Source organism: Pagrus pagrus (genome assembly GCF_965226575.1).
Source record: "Pagrus pagrus genome assembly, chromosome: 2".
Lineage (NCBI taxonomy): Eukaryota > Metazoa > Chordata > Actinopteri > Spariformes > Sparidae > Pagrus > Pagrus pagrus.
Genome location: NC_140186.1, coordinates 13,277,343 through 13,298,729, shown reverse-complemented (window position 1 = coordinate 13,298,729; position 21,387 = coordinate 13,277,343). Strand labels below are relative to the sequence as shown.

General features: G+C 39.3%; 3 protein-coding genes across 4 annotated transcripts in view; 2 read left to right on the top strand and 1 right to left on the bottom strand.

Annotated features, from left to right (window-relative positions):
• mxd4 (MAX dimerization protein 4) overlaps positions 1 to 5,257 on the top strand; it is a gene marked incomplete at its 5' end in the record, with an annotated part of 47,568 nt that extends 42,311 nt beyond the window's left edge. For both annotated transcript variants that reach the window (XM_084363700.1, XM_084363701.1), the window contains one exon: positions 272 to 5,257. In XM_084363700.1, coding sequence (XP_084219826.1) covers positions 272 to 444 — 173 coding nt within the window. In that variant the 3' untranslated portion in view covers positions 445 to 5,257. The remainder of the gene's footprint in view (positions 1 to 271) is intronic.
• Positions 5,258 to 5,665: 408 nt separating this feature from the next.
• LOC311268857 (PRELI domain-containing protein 1, mitochondrial-like) lies at positions 5,666 to 17,872 on the bottom strand. Its single transcript, XM_084372785.1, has 6 exons — positions 17,693 to 17,872; positions 16,411 to 16,617; positions 15,159 to 15,384; positions 13,164 to 13,277; positions 12,534 to 12,612; positions 5,666 to 7,241 (listed from the first exon to the last, which is right to left on the bottom strand). The coding sequence occupies exons 2-6, from the start codon at positions 16,500 to 16,502 to the stop codon at positions 7,120 to 7,122; spliced, it is 633 nt and encodes a 210-aa protein (XP_084228911.1). The 5' UTR covers positions 16,503 to 16,617; positions 17,693 to 17,872; the 3' UTR covers positions 5,666 to 7,119.
• A 1,453-nt stretch (positions 17,873 to 19,325) lies between these two features.
• On the top strand, positions 19,326 to 21,346 carry ndufb6 (NADH:ubiquinone oxidoreductase subunit B). Its single transcript, XM_084379588.1, has 4 exons — positions 19,326 to 19,596; positions 20,532 to 20,624; positions 20,954 to 20,998; positions 21,212 to 21,346. Exons 1-4 carry the CDS (start codon positions 19,417 to 19,419, stop codon positions 21,275 to 21,277), a joined length of 384 nt encoding a protein of 127 aa, XP_084235714.1. The 5' UTR covers positions 19,326 to 19,416; the 3' UTR covers positions 21,278 to 21,346.
• Positions 21,347 to 21,387: the final 41 nt, after the last annotated feature.

The following is a 21,387-nucleotide window of genomic DNA, read 5'->3' as shown; positions in this document are numbered from 1 at the left end:
TCGGACTGTTACAGTATGTTTACTAATCCTGGACGAGGTAAACACACATGCAGTTGTTTATCAATGGATGAGGATTAGCCATGGGAGCACAAAGATATGCCTGTTTGCCCAGAGTTAATGGCTGCCTAAATCCGGGTTTAATCCACAGGCGCAGCAGGCTCCCTAATAAATATGCCCACAGTTGGGTGGAAATAAACATTTCCCCCTGTCTTGTTCCGTTTTCGAGCAGCACTGGAAATAACCTGGTGTATTTTCTTTTTTTTACGTACAGAGGTGGACATCGAGGGCATGGAGTTCACCCCTGTTGAAGCGGACAGTGTGGACAGCATCAGCGACGGCGAGGAGGAGGAGGAGGAGGAGGACCACTACAGCCTCCAGAGCAGCTCCAGCGACACCAGCTACACAGCCACACATTCCCACAGACTGCAGCCGCACCACTGTTAAAACACCGCGCGGCCATCCAGCGTCCACCCCCCCACCCACCCATGCTTCCCTCTCCGACCATTTGCAATTGCCAACGCTGCCCACTACCTACATCAGACCAGTCCACGACGGCGGTACACCCTGAATCTGTTCCTCCTTTCCTGGCCCCGGCTCTCCAGGAAGCACATGGGGCTCAAATGCCACTCAAGCCTTCCTGACCCTCCTGACCACTGACCCTACCTCACCCTACTGTATCCTGCCTGAACCTGCCCCTCCTGACACGCCCTGCCCTCCCGCTGCCCTCACAATTCCTACCTAGTGTTGCTGCAGGCTCAGAGAGAGAGAGAGAGAGCGGAGCAGAATTTGTGGTTTTGATGGGGACATCTGTGGTGTGGTAGACAGCTTTGACTTGTTAATCAGGATTTTTTTAAGGTGTGTGTGTATGTGTGTGTGCGTGCGCAAACGAGAGAGAAACCAAGTGAGTTAAAGAGAGGTCAGAAACAAAATATAAGCTTTGTGTCATCTCTATGAGGCAATAACACACAAACAAGGCTTTTGCACAAAGTTTGTGATGTAAAAGGTAAAGCACTTCGGTTTGTTCAGCAATAAATGCAACAAACAGTTATTTACATCATACAGTATCTTTCCTTTACACAAGACCAACAGGAGTAGCTGTGGACAATCTCACTGCTGAGAAATGGTTAAAGATTAAAGGAATAGTTTGACATTTTTGGGATATATATATATATTTATTCGCCTTTGTGCCGAGAGTTAGATGAGAAAATCGCCCCACTTATTTGAAGCTGGAGCTAGCAGCCAATTAGCTTAACTTAGCTTAGCATAAAGACTTCAAACGGGGAAACAGCTATCCTGGCTCTGTCCTTAGAAAGCTCACTGATTAGCATGTTATATCTTGCTTGTTTGATCCGTAAATAAATTGAAGTGTAAAATCAAGGTGCTGTTTGACGGGAGGTTATGAGGAAACCACTGCTTCTGGCCAAGAAACAATTGGGCTTGTAAACCTCCGTAAAACAGTAACTTTAAATGGATTTAACAAACAAGACATGACATGTCAATTAGTGAGCTTTTGTGGGGAATTTATTAAAATCTTGGACAGAACCAGGCTCGACGTTTCCCCTCGTCCCCAGTCTTTATGCTAAGCTTGATTTAAGCAAACAGACATGAGAGTGGTGTCAATCTTATGAGCCAACTTCCCAAAATGTAAAAGTATTCTTTGAATTTCTTTCGCTCTTTAGGACCACATAACCTAAAGTGAGACTTTTCCAACAGCTACTTCTGCACGTAGTCACGTCTTTATCACCAAATGTGGCCGATCTTTGGCCAAAGACGAGCTGAAAAAGTGACGGAGCTGTAGCAGAGAAGAAAGAATGTAAATAGATGTACAGTTACTGTCCAAACCCTCATGTCTCCCTCTGGTTGGGCTGCCTAACCACTACTCCACACTACTGACCACTACACTATACCACCCTATGGTGTGGATGGACTACTAAATCAAATTTAAAAAAAGGAGTTGCCTCAGAACTAAAACTCTATTCCTGAAAAGATTGATTCAAATCTTGTGTTTCCTCAGTAGCGAATTGATGTAGCAATAAATACAAGAGGAAGGATGCTTCCTCTGAGTGTTTAAACGATTCTGATGGACCACGAGGTGTCATGGGAGACTTTTTTACCTTGTAGACGGCGCCCGCAGAGAGCGGACCTGCAGAAAAAGGGGCAGTTCCCCTTTTTCGTTTTTCACTAATGGATCCGTCTCGACGCTCGCGACGCCGTTAATCCACAATTTGCATTTCTCTACAGCTTCGTTACTTTTTCAAGCAGCGTTCACTCGTGTGTGTCTGGATTTTGTTTTGTTCCGATCAACAAGTCAAAGCTGTGAAAGTGGAGAAAAAATCTGAAAAGGAAAAAAAAAAAAGGGCCAGCTCTAATGATTTGTTCTGTGTAGAGGTGTTCATTTTAGCTTAGTTCGCAAACTAATCACACCCAGTTGAGCTTTTGATTTCTATAACGAGGCGAATGATCTTATTTTCTCTCTGTTGCTTGTTTCTGGAGCTTGTGGGCACTGCTGAAGACCAACGTAGATGCAATTTCTTCTCTAACTCGTCTGCAACTCATGCACAATAGTCACTATTGACGGAGGAGGCGCTTCTGTAGCTCTCTGACCATTTAATAATCTTTAGGCCTCAGTCTGTGGCAGTTTTTGGAGCTTGGCGTCCCGAACACTTACAAAAACTAGGGCCAGTCCACCACAGCAGGCCTGACCAAAAAAAAAAAAAAATCAACAAAAGACTCAAAAGAAAAAAAAAAAAAACTTGCATACAGAAGAAGCTACGCATCACTAAAAGTGATATAAGCCAGTGTAGTCTATATTTCTTGTATTAAATTTTGTATTATATTTTCCTAAATGTTCTCTTGTAATGAAAAGACAAAAAAGAGTGAGTATATCTATCTATATATACAGTATATGAATAAATATATATGAGAGACAGACAGACATGAGGCCAGGCTTGTTGAAGGGAGAGTGGGGGCAGGGGAGCTGATACACTGGCCCCTCTCCCTTTGGGTGACTCTCCTGCTGTCATTCTGTGCCTTGGTGAGCCTTCGACTTCCCTCCTCCTCCTCCTCCTCGTCCCTCCTCCCTACTCAGGTCACACTCCCTCCTCCTCCTCCCCCTCCTCCCTCTTCTCGTCCTCCGGCGGGGCTGAAAACTTCCATTTCAACCCTCACCATGCCAAAACACTTCCGTGAGCAAGGGGGCACTTGAAGAGAAGACCTCATTTTGAAAAAAGTTTCAAAAAAAAAAAGAAGAAGAAAAAAGCCCCTTTGGTCTCTACTGAGAAGCCGCTGTTGTAGTACACCCTCGTCCAGGCACTCCCCACCCTCTTGACGCCCGCTCGTCTGCCAGTGCCGCCTCTGTCGCAGAAAAATTTATAATAAAAAAAAAAAACCACACTGGTAAACTCCCATGGCAGCTTCCAGTCGCCCCGAATGGTCACCGACGGGGTTCAAAACTTCTGGGCTTGAAGCGCATGTTTTTTTTTTTTGTCATTTTACTATTATTGTATGTTGACTATGTGTTTGTTCAATTGGGAGTCACTGGGACAGGAGCGATAAAAGAATAATCCAATCGATGGCAGCTTAAGGTGTTATCCTCCGCAGCTCCCAGTGGTCCGTCCCAAAAAAAGTGTTACCCGTTGATCAGGGGACCTCTTGAGACACAGCAATATTTACCATCGTGTGCTTTCTGAGGGGAGGGTGGGCGGGCAGGGTTTTTTAAAAGACAAGCAGGTGGTTTTGCTTTTGACTCTGTGGTGCATTTTTTTTTTTTTTTTTTTGGTGACCAACTCGATATTTTATTTTGATGAATTTTACCTCCTATCTGCACTCTCTCCATACACTGCAGGAGGGCAAAAATAAAAAAAAAATCGAGATTTCTTTTTTTTTTTTCTTTGGAAAAGCTGTTTTTATTCTTTTCGTCATTGAGAGTTTACATTCATGTCAAAGGATTTGTACATGACTGTTTGTAGCAAAAATGTCCTTTTGCAGTTTGTTGGTCAAAAAATGAACAACTCGATAAACCGTATTGATGGCATGAAAGTTATTCTCTTGCACAGAACCTCCCCAGCGGAAAAGCGACAAGAGTTGAATGGGATGAGCCGAGGGCCAGATATGAGATTATAATTTTTCAGTGGCGTCATTGAAAAATGTACATAGCACAAACGCTCAAGAATGAGTTGACTGGTAACATTTTGTTTTGAATGCTGGACGGATAGTGTTTATGGAAATTCTTTTAATGATGTGCCTTGGAAAAAGTTATTTTCTTTAAAAAAAAAGAAAAAAAAAGCAGAGATTGTACCGATTAATGACTGTTAAATCAGTCAGAGTTGCTCTTATTTTTTTAAACACCTTGAAGAGGCAACGGAAGATGTTACCGCTTCCTGCTTTACTGCAAAACATTCATGTCAAGAAGCTGAACGGTCATCAGAGAGATTAGGGGGCTCGATTTAGAAATTGTTGACTTCAGAGCGAGTACAGACAAGGTTTGATATTTGCTTTCATGTCGCTGTTGCACAGAGATTTTACTGAAGTGTGTTGGGGGTTTTTTTTAGAGCACAAAAGCACAGTGTGGTGTTTGGGGAAGTCAGCAGGCCGAGGCAGAGACAGAGAGGGCGGTGGGATGAAATCGGGTGAAGCACAGAGAGCGGGGTCGAGGCGGAGAAGCCTGTGCACGCAGATGAAATCACACACCTTCCATCGCCTCAGCCTGCTGAGTAACGGTGCTTACAAAATCAACACACGGACTTCCAAGAAATATTATTCCTGCCAAATAAATAGTCACTTTTAAACCTTCCATGCTGAATGATTAGTTCCTTTTATGTGATTTCAGATGATAGCTTTAACTACTTGTAGGCTTTAGGTCAGCTTCCCTCTTTCCGGACTCCAAGCCTTTTATGTCTTTTCTCCTTAGTTTGCATCTTTGCGTATCGGGCGTCACACCAGCATTATGGTTCATCGTTTCTACCCACGTGAACCTGGAGGTTGTAGAGGAGGGTGAGCTGGCTAGTTGAGAGGGAGGATGGTGGGGACTTTGTGTAGGGAGTAGGGAGAGTTCTGTGCCAGAGACCTGTGAATATGTTCCTTTTTAGTGGATGTGTAATATGCATTCAGAAGATGTTATATAAGTTCCTTTTTTTTTGTTTTGTGTGTGCGAGTGCGTGTACACGACTACCTGGTGCTGGCTACATTTGAGCAAACACTTGAAGGTATTGTGTATTCTCTCATTGTAATATAATTAAAATGTTTTATACATAAAGTCGCTGCTGCCTGATTATTGTCTGTTAAACGATGCATGGATTTACACACTGTGGGGGGGAAACGGCACTGTGACAACCTTCAACTGAACAAAGCAGCAGGGATATGCAGATGAAGATGTTCAGAAGTTACACGGCTTCCTGTTTGGTTTGTGCAGCTGTGAAACTGAGCTGTAGTCTGGAATATTAAGTCGTTTTTTAAAGGTCAGAGTTCATCTACTGACACTTACAGCAGAGAAAAGTTGGTAACACTTATGTAATAATGTATAATATAATAACCATCATTGTTAATTGTTTTTTAACAGTAAAATAACTATCAACGGAAGTTTAACTATCTATAAATGTTTCATTTATTAAAAGGTTATTGCAGTGTCACCAAAAGGTTAACTACTGAAACCAACAAAGGGGCAACATTTTATCAATAACTTAACAAATTTTATTAAAACTCAATTTGACAAATGAGAAGAAATCACAAGACAACAAACACTTGACAGAAATGGTTGAAAATGTTTTTGAATGAGTGGAAAAACATGTTCAACTCTTCAACTGAAACTCCAGTGGTTTCTATTTTTTACATATTCCTTGAACATCCAACGACCATCTGCTTAAAATAAATCTACCCAATACACCATATTAAAAACGCTTAATGCTAAATAATCCTTCAAAATACATTATAGTTTTTAACTATAATTCAAGTCTTGCATAAGAGAAATCCAGACAATTCCATCTAAGAGGGAATGCATTCACTTAAATGTTCACAATATCATCTTCTTCACAACTTCAGCTTCATGTCAGCAGATAGAAACAATCTAAATGATTTTCACTAACGCACCTCAGTCGGTGTAACAGTCATACTGTTGAAGGCTAACCGCTGCACTGAGTAAACCTGTGCACAGAAAGGAGAAAACGTCACTCGATGTGACTGTTTTGATATAAGTCACTTTGGTATGTTATGATTATCAACAGTTCATCAACAGTTCATCATCAACAGTTCGTTCACTGTTCAAATATCACCTGTGTGCGCATTAAACCAAAGGCAACACTGTATAATAACCATCGTTAATTAACAGTAAAGTTATAGTTAATAAAACTATAATGAATAGTTATTTCACTGTTTAACTATGAAATGTTTAATTAACCATTTATTGAGCAGTTGTAAAGCTTCATAAAAACATCAGTTGCAACTTTGTGATGGTCATCCAAACAATGTTTATAGATGAACCAGTTATTCATTTACATCAACTGCAACTTAATGATCAACAACTGCTTAATAAATGGTTTATAAAGCACTTCATTGATTTTTAACATCCAAATAAATATCAACTAAGATTTAATCAACTATAAATGTATCATTTATCAATGATGGTTATTATAAAAGTGTTACTCCTCGTACTTCTGTGCTTGAGTGAAAATAAAACTACACAGTCACAGTATAATGATTTGGTCTACTGTGAATGTGTTTAGGCCGGACCAAAACCTAAAGCATAAATATCATACACATTTAACTGCTGATTAATGTCACTTAAACTTCTATAAGCATGAAAATAAGCTTATCATAATAAAGTAGATACATTAAATATATGGTAACGACACAAAAATGTGCGTTTACACCTGACGTAGTTACAGCATTAAAGTGTGCTGCTGGTCTCAATCTGAAAGTTTCCACAAAGGCAATATGTCTCATACATAGACTCAGAGACCTGAGATGTAGTGAAAGCAGAGGGAAGACAGAAAGCTGAGAATAGTGAGAGAGAAAGATAAAAAAAGTCTAAGTGAAGAAAAAAGAATCAGCAGGATCCCAGAAAACTTCAGTCCAGTCAAGATGATCAAAAAGGCATCGTGTCGAGTTCATGTCACACCGTCCCCGTCAGACGTACTGCTGGGGTTTCTGAGGGACAGCAGCAGCTGAAGCCAGGCTCTTGGCCGCCTCCTTGGCCTTCTCTGACGCGTCCTTCACCGTGTCCCTGAGCAGCCGCTGGGGCGTCTCTCCTGTGTGTCCAGAAAGAGACGGACAGGACAGAATGAGGATGACGAGAGTGAGGATCACAACGTGTTTTCTGAAACGTAAGTACGCAACACTGCTGGCTTCATCAAGCACAACGTGACGGGACACTTAAAAGGAAATGCTCACCCAAAATTGAAGATTTGTTTATTATCTACTCATCCTCATACTTTCTCACAGGCAGCATCAGTGATGGATTTTCACATGTTCACATTTTCTCTGCTGCTTATTTTATAGTGTTTGACAGCACACAAACAAGCTAGACCTTATTGTTGAGTACAGTGGTTGTACAAAGTGTTTTCTAACCTCTTTTACCCTGGTGGTACTGCAAAATGGGGAAAACTGATCTGAAAACCGGCTCATTCAATGTTTTATAATCGGTTAAACTGCTCTTTTATAGGAGATGATACTTAGTATCAATATCATTAGTATAATAAGTGTTTTTCCTTGAGCCTTTGCAGCCTTTACGTTTATCTGACTGGATTCAATTCAGAGATGTGTTGAAATTGTTATGGTAATATTACCTGCCCTGCCCGGTAAGGAAGCTAACATGACTTCTATGTAAAACTGACTCGGTCTTACTCAGACACGTGACCCTTATGCAAAGTTACCGTCATATTTATATCTGAAAGAGTCTTTATATAAGGTGGAAACATTATGGATCTTCCTCTAAAAAGACAAAATGTTTTTTTAAAAAGTACTGAAGTGAGCGCACCCATATATGTCTGCTGTTACAAACTGCCTCGCATGGGATTCAGTGCCATGGGCTAAAGAGTCTATTTGAGCCCGACCTGGCCGTGAACCCTCAAAATTAAAGTACCTCACGTGAGAACAACAACCACCAGAATCATAATACCACAGAGCAGTTTCCCTCGACTGTGAGAGAGACGGAAAGAGAGCAGAGTCGAGCGGCTTCCTTCACATTCAGCTGCTTTCGGACAGAGATAAGTGGTTTTCCTGGGAGGGTGGCAGAGGGAGAAACCTCTTTATGTTTGGAGGCTGACAATAACTGGGGGGGAGATGTTGGGAATTTATAGCAGCCAAAAACAAGGAAGCCAATGTGTTAAATGTTGATTTATACATCTTTTCCACAATGAAAACAAACACAAATAAGTGTAAATTGGCTTTAAGTCACTGAGCAATGTGATCCATCGTTTGGTCACCATGCGTGTCAGCCCTTACTAAAAATAAATTCTCTAAGAGGTGAAGTACTGGCAGCAGATTTCACTTGCAACTGTTTCAGATTTCTCGTTTGTGTTTGCTTTGCGGACAGTGTCACAGTGTGCTGCAGCGGCTCCACCAATTCTTGTTGAAACTGAAAGGTGAACTCACAGCCTATATGAAAGCACCATAAAAAAAAAAAAAGTTCATATCCTCCGCAGGGTACTTTCACCGTATCAGAAAAACGGCAGCATTCCCACAGTCGATATTTGGCTCTTTACTTGAATTATCTGCTGTTAAGTGACACTGTTAAAGGTGTTTCAGGCGGTAATTTTACTCTTTGACACCACTGGATAGATTTTTGGTACATTACTGTTATTAAAAGTACAATTAAAAACCCTTATGTGGTGCTATACAAGAGGTTTATATAAAGTTTGTATTAATTATGATATTTCTCTGTCGCAACCATAAAATGAATGTATGATTTTGGTCTTTTTAGGTATATTAAGTTCCATACATTTCAAATTGATCATACTAGTTTCATTTTCAGATGGCTTTAAAATTGTATTAGGAAAGATGTTTTGATTTCTCTCTGCAGTGCAATATAACAGTTTAAAGGGGTAAAGTATTTTTATTACTATTATTAATGTGTATGCTATTTATTAGTATTTCATGTTTAACCTTTTTTGCATCAGCAATGGGTGAGGGTCGAGAGCTGGGAGAAAAACAGCAGAAAACAGAAGGACAATCATGTCCATTAGCGCTGTAATTATATATTTGTGTACACCTATTGTTCCTTTCAGTAATTTATTGTAAATATATATGTTCAAATGACTGTTGAAGTTAAGACCTCACACATTGAATTTTAAAATAATCAAAATACTAATAAGAGCTGACATCTTGGGAGTTTAAGAGTCTCGGGGTCGCCCACACCAAGAACAATCACAAAGAACAATCGCTGCAAATTACGCACACATTTTATGTGCAATTTGTATCATAATATAGGTTTTGTAAGTGTTTAATACGTTGTACATGTAACCAAGATTTAATTATTAGACCTCTCAAAAAGTGTTTCCTAAATGCCAAAGGGCCACAGCTGGAAACGAATAGTACACACCAAAATCATTTCTACTTGATGGGATTAACATAAATTGTACTTGACTTGTAATATTGAATATTTAACTATAATAATTCAGCTATTGATTGGCATGATAATGTGAGAATCAGTGTGATAATGATTCTGTCTATGTTGCAAAATCTAAATTTCAATGCAACACTTTCAATCACCTTAATCAAACCACTGTGACCCGGAGGTTTGGGATTTAATAACATCATGAGTAACAGCTTAAGTGAACTTTAATTTCATAGTTTTGCATCGGCCTTTACTCGGGGCATTTCTAGCAGATGATAGCATTAATGCCACTTAACCTACACTTTATTCACAGCAGAGATCACAAGAAGGCTGCTCAGCTAAATGTTAAAGATGCTGCATATGAACCAGTGAGTTGAGTATTGTATCTGGCCATAAATCTAATCTATAAAAACTACAGTTCAACATCTATTCAGCTAACAGATCAGACACACAGGACTCTGCTGTCTCACACTCTGTCCTCCATGCTGTCCAAACAGATTTATTTCAATTACAGATAGATAATGTCTTTAAGTCATTAAAGCAACAACACAGGAGGTCCGCTCTGCTCTACATCACGTTTCATTGATTATACTGCCATACAATGGCAGAATGCAGCAACTGACACAATGTTTGCCTCAAGCTACTGTATTACAAATGATTTTTTTTTTTTGTTAATGTAACGTGCACTTTGATGCATGTCCAGGATTTAACTTTATTCTGGCGTTTATGTAGCATACTTGCAGCTACATGTAAAAAAATATATATTACATTTTTTACATTCTTATTGAAATGTTTTTCCTTTTCATGTACAAGTCAGCCAGATCATAAGCGAAAAGATCAAAGTTAAGAGATTGTAATTTAAAACACAATATTGATTACAAGCTTTTTCTACAGTCATAAAAAAACTTGATGATTAATTTGTTATCTGGATATTATACATCATTTCTGACAAGAAAGAATAAGGTCAGGACTTTCAGGTTCAGTTCATCTCAAACACACTACTGAACTATAAACTACTTCTACACCAACTCCACATGAACTTTTCAGTCACTCTAACTCTAACTGTGTGTATCCGCCTACACAACACACAAAGCGAGACAGTCACTACCTCTGCTACACACTCTACTGTGTGGGGCTCATTAATGGCATCATGTGACAACCCTGGGCAAGGCCTGGGATGGCAAACCGATGCACCTCTGCTAACATACTCACCACAACGCTCAGATGCCAATCCCTGCAGTGCCATCAACAAAGGGGCAGTGGGACAGAATCACAACAGTCCTTTCAGACAACAGTACGCTGCATCAGCACAACACACAGTTTGTAGCGCAACACAATCCTCACTGATCAGGGCCCACTGCCAAACAAGGCACAACCCTTTTTACATCGAATGGCTTCCCTTCCTTTGTATCACCTCCCTGATGGTTAGAATTCACTTTTAAAGCTTAAATATTTTGTGTTGCATTGATTTGTCTTAAGTGAAGTTTTCATCGAGTCTGATGATGGACAGAAGATTTGTGCAGGACCAATAAAGGGTTGTGATGAGAGCTGAATTAAAGAACTTTTCTGCCCTAGCGTTTCCAAGTGGTGTTATTAATAGCAAAGTGATAGCGAGTTTTATAAGGGACCAATCTAAATACAGATGGTGTCATTATGTTATAGCCATTATATTAATTATATCAACATTTACTTCATAATGATATGTTAAAGCAAAACATTGGTATTCTGCCAGTTCAAGTGTTTTTTTTAAACCAAAAATGACAAAAGCTTCTTCCAGCTTCTCAAATGTGAAGATTTTCTGGTTTTCTTGCTCTTCATTGATATCAAACTAAATACCTTTGTGTTTTTGACCACCTACTGGACAAAAATGGAAATGCAAAAAGGTCAACTTATTATTTGGAAGACAATGACGGTATTGTTTACTATTTTCGAACATCTAATGGACCAAACGATTAGTCAAGAAAATCATCAGATTAATCAACAGTGAAACTAATTGTTAGATGCAGCCTGAGTTGTGAAGGAGGACATGTATTTTTCAGATGTTATGCTCTTTTGAAGCTGCCATTATGTGTTACTGCAGACTCGTATTTTATAGACTTCCCCTTTAATTAGTTTCACAATGTATCTGTAGATGTTTTTTATTGATTTAATTGATTTGATCAAACCATTTATTACATTTTTTATTCATAGATTATAATGCTCTTTTTATGCCACTGAGCTCCTTGGTATTTATCTATTTATTTATCTATTTATTTATGTGTCTACTTTTTCTTGTGTGTACGTTCCTTGTGGGTTAAATAAAGTTGTCTGAAACTGAATCATGTTTATGGTATCAGGTTATTGATGTTTTTTCCCTATTTTTCCTTCAGGCAATCGGCTTCTTAAGTGCCTTTCATGCAGTATTTTGTTTATGCAGCACTGACTACATAAATAGTTTTGGTCAGAGCCTGAATTCAGAAATCCAAGCGGTTTGTCACTGCAGTCGTTATGGTTTCATGTCTCCTCTCAGTCACATGTCTCTTCTGATCAACAACAAGGACCTCTAGGCGTCTTAAATTAACCTGTTTCCATGACAAACATTTAGGCAATGCTGAGAGGTTTAACTGAGACAAGTTTCCAACTCCAGAGTAATTACTGCTTCAAGCCATTCGGTTACACTTGAGTTGATCTTGCACAAAAAGAAAGTGAATCATTTTTGGGAGGGCATCATTCAGAATTGAATTTCTTTCACCAGATTTGGGAAAATACATCATCAGTATGTTCAGCCATGTCTCCAAAGCATACAAATGTATACATTAAGCCATAAATAAGTAAAATATATAATGTATGATCTGTCATAGTCTGATGTTTGGAGGGAAGAAAGCCCTAGATCTCGTATGTGTTTTTTCATTTCCAGAAATGGCAACAGTTAAAAATAAACTGTTCTGTTTCCCCTTTCTATTTCCCTCGCACTTTACTCTCGTCTCTGCTGCTGAAGTGTACGTACCCTGTAAGTTGGACAGCGCATATTCCAGCCCTTTCATGGCCTTCACCTGGTTGCTCTTGAAGCGGGCCAATCCAAACTCCTGGGAAAAGACAGAACAGGAAATGGCTTTACATGGGGGGGAACCGTCTGAAAAACAACGCTTAGCTAGCAGTCCTCTCCCTCCTATTCTCCGGGGAAATTAAAACAAGCCTGGCATCTTCCACATCTAATAATAACAATTTTAGGTTGACATATTTTTGGCACCGTTTTCACTTCTCCCCTCATATCTCCAACTTCTTTATTTTGGCATTTGCACACAGGCTCCCACGCCTCTGCTGCTCATACTGTGACCCACAAATCAAACCAAAGCTTTGAAAATAGGATTCTGTACGTTCACTCGAGGATAAAAACAAGTGAAGCAGACACTTCTACACTGTAGGATAGATAATACTAGCTTATTGATCTTACTGCTATTCAACCTTTATACTGATGAATTGTGTAAAGAACATAATGGCTATTAGTAGCTGAAATCAGAAAGACTTTTTAAAAAGGGGGAAAAAAATGCAATGGAAAAAGCACTTTATTCTAATGTACATTACCCTCCTGAATAGTTAATGGTAATTACCCACTGTACAAAGAGGCTAAACGTACCTGAATAGGTCTGGAGAAGCCGTAAACTCCTGAGGATATCCACGCTTCCCGTTTTAGCTGGGTGGTGGCTGGCTGCTCCACTGAGTCCCGGAAAATACAACGCTCCTCCACTGACTGACATGGGAGAGAGAAAAGTGACAGCAGGTTAAGGTGAAGGAACACGGTTCAGGAACAAACGGAAAAGAACATTTTTATGAATGTACAGGTGCTATAAATGCACTTTTCTTGCATGTTCTTCATAATTTCATATGAATGTGGTGAGAATTTGTTAGGTTTAGCTTTAAAACATTCGAGAATTCATTTTAACTTGCATAATAGATGTTAAACATACAGGTGGGAATATTTGGGAATTTTATCATTTCATTTGGATTCATATGGTCATAACTGGTTCAAATTAATTTCTCCAGTGATGCATGATGCAAATTATCGGCACATTATTGGGAAATTTATATTATCGGTTACATATTGGTATCTGTGAAACTATAGCCAATAAATTGAGTAAATATTGTTATATAATTGTCATCAAGCATGTCGTCAACTGTCTTCAAGCATGTCGTCAAGCCTGTCGTCAAACAAGTCGTCACCGGTGTGGACGTTTTTACAGTTTCAGAGGAAGACGACATGTTCCACAAGAGAGGTCTACGAATTTTAACACAACAAATCTTAATAAAGTTATGGACTATTAAATCATCCATTTTTGTTCGTTACAACTTGGCCTTTCTTTTCTCAGGTATGTAGAAACCACAGGCTGAATGAAGTTATTTTTAAAATACAAAAATGTGAAATTATTGGTTAGCATATCCGTATCAACTGAAAGGGAAAAAATCCATATCTTTCATCCCTAAATTTCTCAATTTAAAATCTATTTTAAACTAGAAAAATCTGCTACCAAGCTTTACCACTGTTTTAATGAAGACATCTCACCATTTGTCTTTAAGATGCTTCTTAATAGTTTCCATAACTCTTTCCAACAGAAAACACTGTATTCCCCCAGATTCTTCTTGGTTGCATTTGTCAATGCTTTGATCACACAAGCTAGTTAGTTTAACTTCCAGTTATGTTTCATGCTGCAGTAGATTAAAAATAAATCCCTCATGCTTTAGCGTAAGGTGTACAGCAGTAAGAGAGTGAAAACAGCGCATCTTATAGCTGCATAATGCATAACTCATGTCAAGGTCCTTCTTCCCGGGGAGATTATTACATCTGAACTGTGTTCAAACGTTCGCCTCCTTTGAACATCAGGCTGGATTAATTAATATTTCCTCCTCCGTTCTGAGGTAAGCAGCTACATGTGACTGCAGTCATGGCACACAGTTCAGTCTTTTATACTCTGCCGACATAGTGTACAGTATCAAGTGAAGAGAAACTGCAATACTAAAGAATTTATTTGTTTTTAAATTTTGAACAGATTTTGAGGTAAAACGTTTGCAATACTGCATCTACAATGGCATCTAACAGTGATGTCAAACTCTGAAGCAGAGTGCTTCTCTAAATCTACAATAATTGAATTTGCAGACCATTTGAGGGCAGTGTAAACAAGTTATAAACACAAGATTGACAAATCATCGCCATTATCTACTTAGTAGTAGTCCACAAAACATTTCTGGACGCACAAACGTTGCAACATTCTCCTAAACAACTGCAGTAGATGGGGGGAAAAACATAAAATGGTTCCATACAACTCTACTTTGTGAAGATTTCAGCTTAATAAAGTGTAAATAATGTCTTTTCAAATCAATTTGCCTTGTTGGGGCTCCTTCTCCTTCAGTTGTTTAAGAGAATGTTGCAACACTGTTTTGCTGTGAAGCTCCAAAAATGTTTTGTGAAGAGTAACACGTCAACTAAATTTACATTGGAATGGGAAGAATTTAAGATTTGGGTGATAAAGACAAACATAGATCTAGATATTTTGCAAAGGCTTATGGGAAATTGGCAGCAACAAAAGCTCAGATTTTTCCCTTAAAGCAACAAACCACAGAGAATCAGACACCTCACCATCAGAGTTGTGTGGTTGAGGTTCCAGGTGTAGGTGGTCAGGCTCCTGTTCACAGGGTCCACGATGGAGTCCTCAACGATGTATACAGAGCGAGACATGCCAGCGGGGAAGAGAACCTCTGCCCAACGAGGCATACGATTGGTCTTCATCAGGAGGCGTCTGGAGAAGAGCCGGTGGTCCGCAGTCACCTCCCGGTACACAACGTCCTCTGTGAGAACATGGGTGCTGATCGAAAAAACACAAAAACACACAGCCATGTCAGACAGACAGTTATTTGTTCATGTTTTACGATCAGATCACAATTTTCCAAAGTCCTCATTTTGTGCAAACAAAACAAGTTAATGTGAAGCCTCAGCGGTCTGGGTTAAGTCAGAGATACTATACCACCATTGCAGCTCAGCAAGGAAACCCTGTCTGTGGAAATGTGGGATTCAACACTAAAAAGACCAACTTTGACTCACAGTTCAACTCTGGAATACATTTTTGCACAGAAGGAGAACCGTTAAACAACACTCACGTGCCCACATGTAAATTCAAACAGACTTGAAAAAATGTGAACCCATCCTTTAACTTTCAGGTTTCGTATCAGTTTGTGATTCATTTCACTTCTGTTTAAAACAAGTTTTTAACATGTTGTAACAGTCAATTAAAAGAAAACATGTACGTGTGTTTTTTGGTCCCGGTGCTACATTTTGTTCATTAATGCTACTGTAATGTTTGTGAGATAAAATAGGACAAAGACCTCTAGATTCTGACATTTGTTAGGTCAGGTCAAATGCAAATAAAAACAGGTCGACCACACAACTATTAATACGCTGAACTCAGTTTTACTTCTCTGACGTGTTTTCTCAGTTCTCCATCTTAATCACGACTGAAGGGTCTTTTGAGTTCTTGGTTCACATATGCAAAGTAATGTAGGTAAAGTTTACCTAAATTGTATAGTAGGATTCAGCAATAGACTCCACTCCATCCATTCTAATGCAATGTAATAATTAGATGCCTGCAAGTATGTAAGAGTTGTCATCCAAATCACATCGTGAAAGTGTGACAGTCCTAATTCATCAATATGGATCAGAAAATTCAAACACTTTCCCATCATATTTATGATGAAGTTGTTCCAAATTATTGTTGCCGGTGAAATATCAGATTAAAACACAAGAATATTTTCAAAACTGTGTTGACTTTTGACACTAACCACATTCACAATGACCGTCTATGTTAAAATACTGATGACGAAAAATACTACGATACCTGAACGGATTAGGGTACCTCTGCCAAAAAGCAGAGACAACATGGTCCCACCTACTCCTGATGTCTGCGGTGTTACAGAAATACTTGACCATTCTTCCCTCGCTGATTTACAGGATGGCCTGAATCATGAACCCTGAGGTCCCTCACTGTGACTAGACAAGAAATTGAAAACCTGGGTGCTGACTCCATCCAAAGTCTGGCACGGTCCTGCAGAGGTGAACAGAAAGGGATTTACCAAATGTATCAACCTTCAGTAAGAGGAAAAATTATTTGTCCTGCCAGTTTAAATTCCACATTGTGCAATAACATGTAAATCTGAATGTACATTATCCTTTATTCTCAAACAAGTTTGTTGGTATGTTCAGTTACCGTTGGCTGCACATCAATGACCAGGAATGCTTTATGGCAATATTAGATTTATACTATATATTACCTTTATGTTTACATTTTTCACAACAGATCCTATAAAATATACTTCCTTGCTTTTTAAAAGGTGCACTTTGTAGTTTTGGGGAAGGAATTTTAATCAGAAGAGAAAGATTTCATTGACTGTGTTGTTTATGGCTTAACAAACTAATTAAACTAAGCTGAGTAAATAAAATGACCTCAAAGGACAACACAGTTTCATGCTGTTTTACTTTGTTTAAATGTGGCGGACCCTGCCACCTTTCTAGCTTCAATCAGTGTCTTGGAGACCTATTTTCCTCTGAGAACAGCTTGTTTATTCAGTTACAGGGAAAAAAACGAGTTTGTATTGTTACCTCATTAATATGATATAATAATATAATATAAACCTGAGTTTGAATTTCTTCTCTAAAACTCCATAGTGCCCCTTTAAGTCTCAATTCTTCCAACAGCTGGACAAACACTTACACAATCGCTGATTGATTATTACGGTTTCTTGCGCAAGTTGTACACATGTCACCTTGACTTATGGCTTTACATTGCTCTATAGGTGAGGCCATGCCTTGTTGTTGCAAGCTGGGTGGCTTATGTCACAGCTAACAACATGCGAGTTCCTTGACAGCTAACAGTTAGCTAGCTAGCTTCTTAAAGCTGACTTAAAATGCTCAACTAATTTAACAGTTTTGACGTGTTACAGTGGTGATGACACTGAGTAGCAAGCCGTGCATTACTTATTTTACAGCTCAATCCTGAGTGTAGAGGATTTGACAGCTAGCTTAGCATAACAATAACTCAACTGAGTTTGCTAGCCTTAACGCCAAGTAGACTCAGGTGAAGTGTCAAACGCTCTGGGTTAACGGGGAACAAGAGGTCTTACCTGAAGTCACTGCAAATGAAATGCTATGCTAATACATATCCGCAGACACCCTGCATTTTGTGCCTGTAGTAAGTAACTCCACAAATTATCTAATGTTAGCTAATTACATCCATTATCCTACGTTTGACCGACAAAGTAGTGAGCCGGTGGGTCAGAGCTGCACTGTATACACTCTTCTTCTTCTTCTTCTTTTTCTTCTTCTACGAGTTCTTCTGCTTCTTCTTCGTGTGATAGCGAATCCACGTGACAGCTGCATGTCTCCACCTACGGTACCGGAGTGTGCATCATCATCACTTCATGAAGAGTTTATAATCTGGATTTTAGACCTGTTTCTTGTTAATCTCTCCCTACCACCCGCTCTTTATCCACAACAACTCTTCACTACTCAATCTTTTTGAGTGGAGCATCAAAAGGGTATCAAAAGTACACAAAATATTTCAACAAAGGAGTTAATTTACTCCTGTCAAAATAGTGTAATCATACCACAAAGACCCTAGTAGGTCAAATAATGACATTATAACTCAATAAACAAAATACAAATAGCTGGAGTGGTGTCAGCGTAAAAGGCTTGGTACCAAAAGGGTTAATCATGAGCGTGAAAGTGTTAAACTTGTCTTGGTGGCGTTATAAATAGGACCCATTACATTTTTAACAACGTCTTCCTTCTTCAAATGGACACTGCAGCCATAGAAATACACTTAGTGACTACACAAACAGATAAATTGTACTGCATTTTCTGTTTTAAATGAACTAAATTAAATCAAGTCACATCCCTATGACATCATGGGAGCATATCCGGGAGGTTTTAGATGGAACCCCCTACATTTAGGATATCTTCTATCTTTTATCTATCTGCTCGCAGACGCAGGAGGCCTGCAAGGTCTGCTGTCCACAGACGCAGGCGTACTGTCTGGTGTAGGCATTAGTCAGCTCAATAAATATAAAGTTCAAGCATTAAAACTGCCGTACACTCAATTTGTACTATAATACATTTGAACAGAATAGCTAAGTGTGTTATTTTGCATTTTAAATGTAAGTATTTGAATCTGAATCAATCAAGAACAGTACTAAATGCCCACATACATTGGTTTTCCTGTTAGCCCCCAAACCCAAGCCGGGATAACCATGATCTGGGGATTATATTTGAAGGCAGTGGAGTACTAACCAAGACCAGCAATCTGAATTATGACATGAAATCAGTTGGGCCTCTTTAAAAGACCTGCTGCTCATGAAAATGCTCCTTATCATCCTTGTGGTTTTCGCCATCTAGTGGATAAAAGTGGGCATAAACACCAAACATGATAGTTGATAATAAACTTATCAATGCAACTCGTCACTATGCTGACCACTGGGGAAGTGCCACATCTGTCACATATTGTATGTCATGAATGTTATAAAAAAACACTGAACCATTTACTTGCAGTGACTAAACCTGACCATCATATAGTCAGAGAGATTTTCTGCTTCTGACATAATTCTCAAACAGCAGTTTGTCGCTCACTAAATTACTTTTATAATTGCATACTAATTTGGAGAATAAAAAAAGTAAACCTTGTCACCATTACTCTTCCGGTCCAGTAGATGTCGCACCAGATTTTGTCGGACTCTCTTATCTGTGACACGTTTCCTGTTTTTCTTCTTCGTTGGTGCGCTTGCCTGCAAAGGGAAGTGTCCTCCATGGTGTCATTGTAGGTATCTCGAGGTTGAATATCTGGAAATAAGCAATGTCTGGGTACACACCAGACGAGAAGCTCCGCTTCGAGCAGCTCTCGAAGCTCCGGAGACAGTGGCTGAAGGACCAGGAGCTCAGCCCGCGGGAGCCCGTGCTACCCGCTAAACCTGCCGGCGCCGTCGCCAAGTTCTGGGCTGGCTTTCTGGAGCCCAAGAGCCTGTGGAGACTTTACGTGAGTCCTGATACACAGCTAATGCTAGCTAGCTAGCTAGCAAAACAAGCACTGACGCTAACAGAGTACATCCGATATATCGGTAAACAAACTAAACAGTTTACATGATGTGGACACTGTCAGTTTGAATAAAGCTAACATATTTAGAGATACACAGCTAAAGGTTCATCTGCCTCCAGTGTGGTGAAACAGCTAATGCCAACCCAACTTAGACTGCTGCTGTCTCTGGTTTCAGACTGTCAAAATAATAGAAACTTCTGCGTGTTGTAACTACTACATTTAGCAGTTGACTATTTAGTATAGAGGGTCTTATCGCTATATATTATATTCTGCTGTGACTACATATTGTGAAGGAAATGAAAATAAACCTGCTACTATTTGACTGAACAGTTTAGTCAGTCTGCGTTAGATGGTTTTCTTACATGCTGCATGGTGGCCTGTGATTCTGTACATGTTGACGAAAGGAAACTCCAAATCACTTTTATTTATAAAGCTCAAAATCACAATCACATTGCCTCAGTGGGCTTTACAGTATTTATAGTGAACGCCACATTATAATTTGGTACAAAGGTCTTTCTAAGTTATCTTTTGCAGCAGATATGAATTACATTTTAGAGAATTTTGATCTAACATCCCTGGAACAACATTGACACCAGCCTCCAGCCAAATGCTGATAAAATATTCAAGTGACTGGTTCTTCTCTCACTGGCCAAGAAACAAAACAAAACAAAACAAAAACAATGGCAATCAATTAAGTGTCTGGTCAGATTAGGACATTCACATGAACCCTGCTCACATACATAAACTTCTTGCCTAGCTCCATTCATTTTGAAGTCTGCGTTATCTATTTAAAACACGCAGAATAGACACTGTCATTCATTATGAACTTCTCTTCTGTGAATATTTTCCTGCCTCTAATGTGTATCTCCTTACAGACCTACAAAGCGTACAGAGGTGGAGTCTTCGCATTAACACGCGTCTTGATACCTGCTTGGGTTGTTCACTACTACGTGAAATACCATGTGGCTGTAAGTGAACAGTATTGTTTCACATTATTTGTAATATTAGTTAAAAAATAACAATTAAATGAATAGAGACATAGAACATATCTGATGGACGGGATTTTATGACTTGGTAAGCAGGACTACTGAAAACTGTATGCATCGTGTCTGAAGTGTTTGTCATTGTGAGGTAGCGTGCAGGTAGATTTGCAAAGAAAGCAAAAGGGCACGTGAGAATAACAGACATGTAGCAGTGACTTTATTTCTATCTAAGTGTACTGTCAATAGATAAATGGTCATGTGACTATGTACTGATCAGTAGTCATACTAAATAACAAGGTGTTTGTCGCCCACAGAAAAGGCCATATGGCATTGTGGAATTGAAACCCAAGTTGTTCCCAGTAAGTATGACTCATTTATTAATTCTAACATTGTTTTTCCTGTGGTCACTTTATATGTACAGCTGCATATTCGCTTGCTTTACCAGACATGGCAGGTGTTTCCATGCAAACAGGCCATTGTCCTGAGATGCTTTGATAGTAGCCTAGAAGAGCTGCTCTCTGATGGAGGAAAAGAGTATTTGTCAATGTTTCTGTCCTTGTTCTTGTGTTTAGGGTGACACCATCCTGGAAACGGGTGAAGTTGTTCCAGATCTGCCAGAGTCCCATGGTCATCACTGAAGTTGAAATGTTTCAATCATTTTTCTGTTGTAAAAACTGTGTATATGCCAATAAAATATTTCAAAGTCATTCCTCGAGTATTAGTGACTTGAAACATTAATGTAAATGGT

Bases quoted from the DNA above. Each gene is read 5' to 3' on its own strand.
- ndufb6 (XM_084379588.1), top strand. From the start codon at position 19,417: ATGTCTGGGTACACACCAGACGAGAAGCTCCGCTTCGAGCAGCTCTCG. The intron at 20,625-20,953 runs GTAAGTGAACAG...TGTCGCCCACAG, and splicing joins ACGTGAAATACCATGTGGCT to AAAAGGCCATATGGCATTGT. The intron at 20,999-21,211 runs GTAAGTATGACT...TCTTGTGTTTAG, and splicing joins TGAAACCCAAGTTGTTCCCA to GGTGACACCATCCTGGAAAC.
- LOC311268857 (XM_084372785.1), bottom strand. From the start codon at position 16,502: ATGGTCAAGTATTTCTGTAACACCGCAGACATCAGGAGTAGGTGGGAC. The intron at 15,385-16,410 runs GTATCGTAGTAT...TTTTTCGATCAG, and splicing joins AGGTACCCTAATCCGTTCAG to CACCCATGTTCTCACAGAGG. The intron at 13,278-15,158 runs GTGAGGTGTCTG...CTCCCATGTCAG, and splicing joins TCAACCACACAACTCTGATG to TCAGTGGAGGAGCGTTGTAT.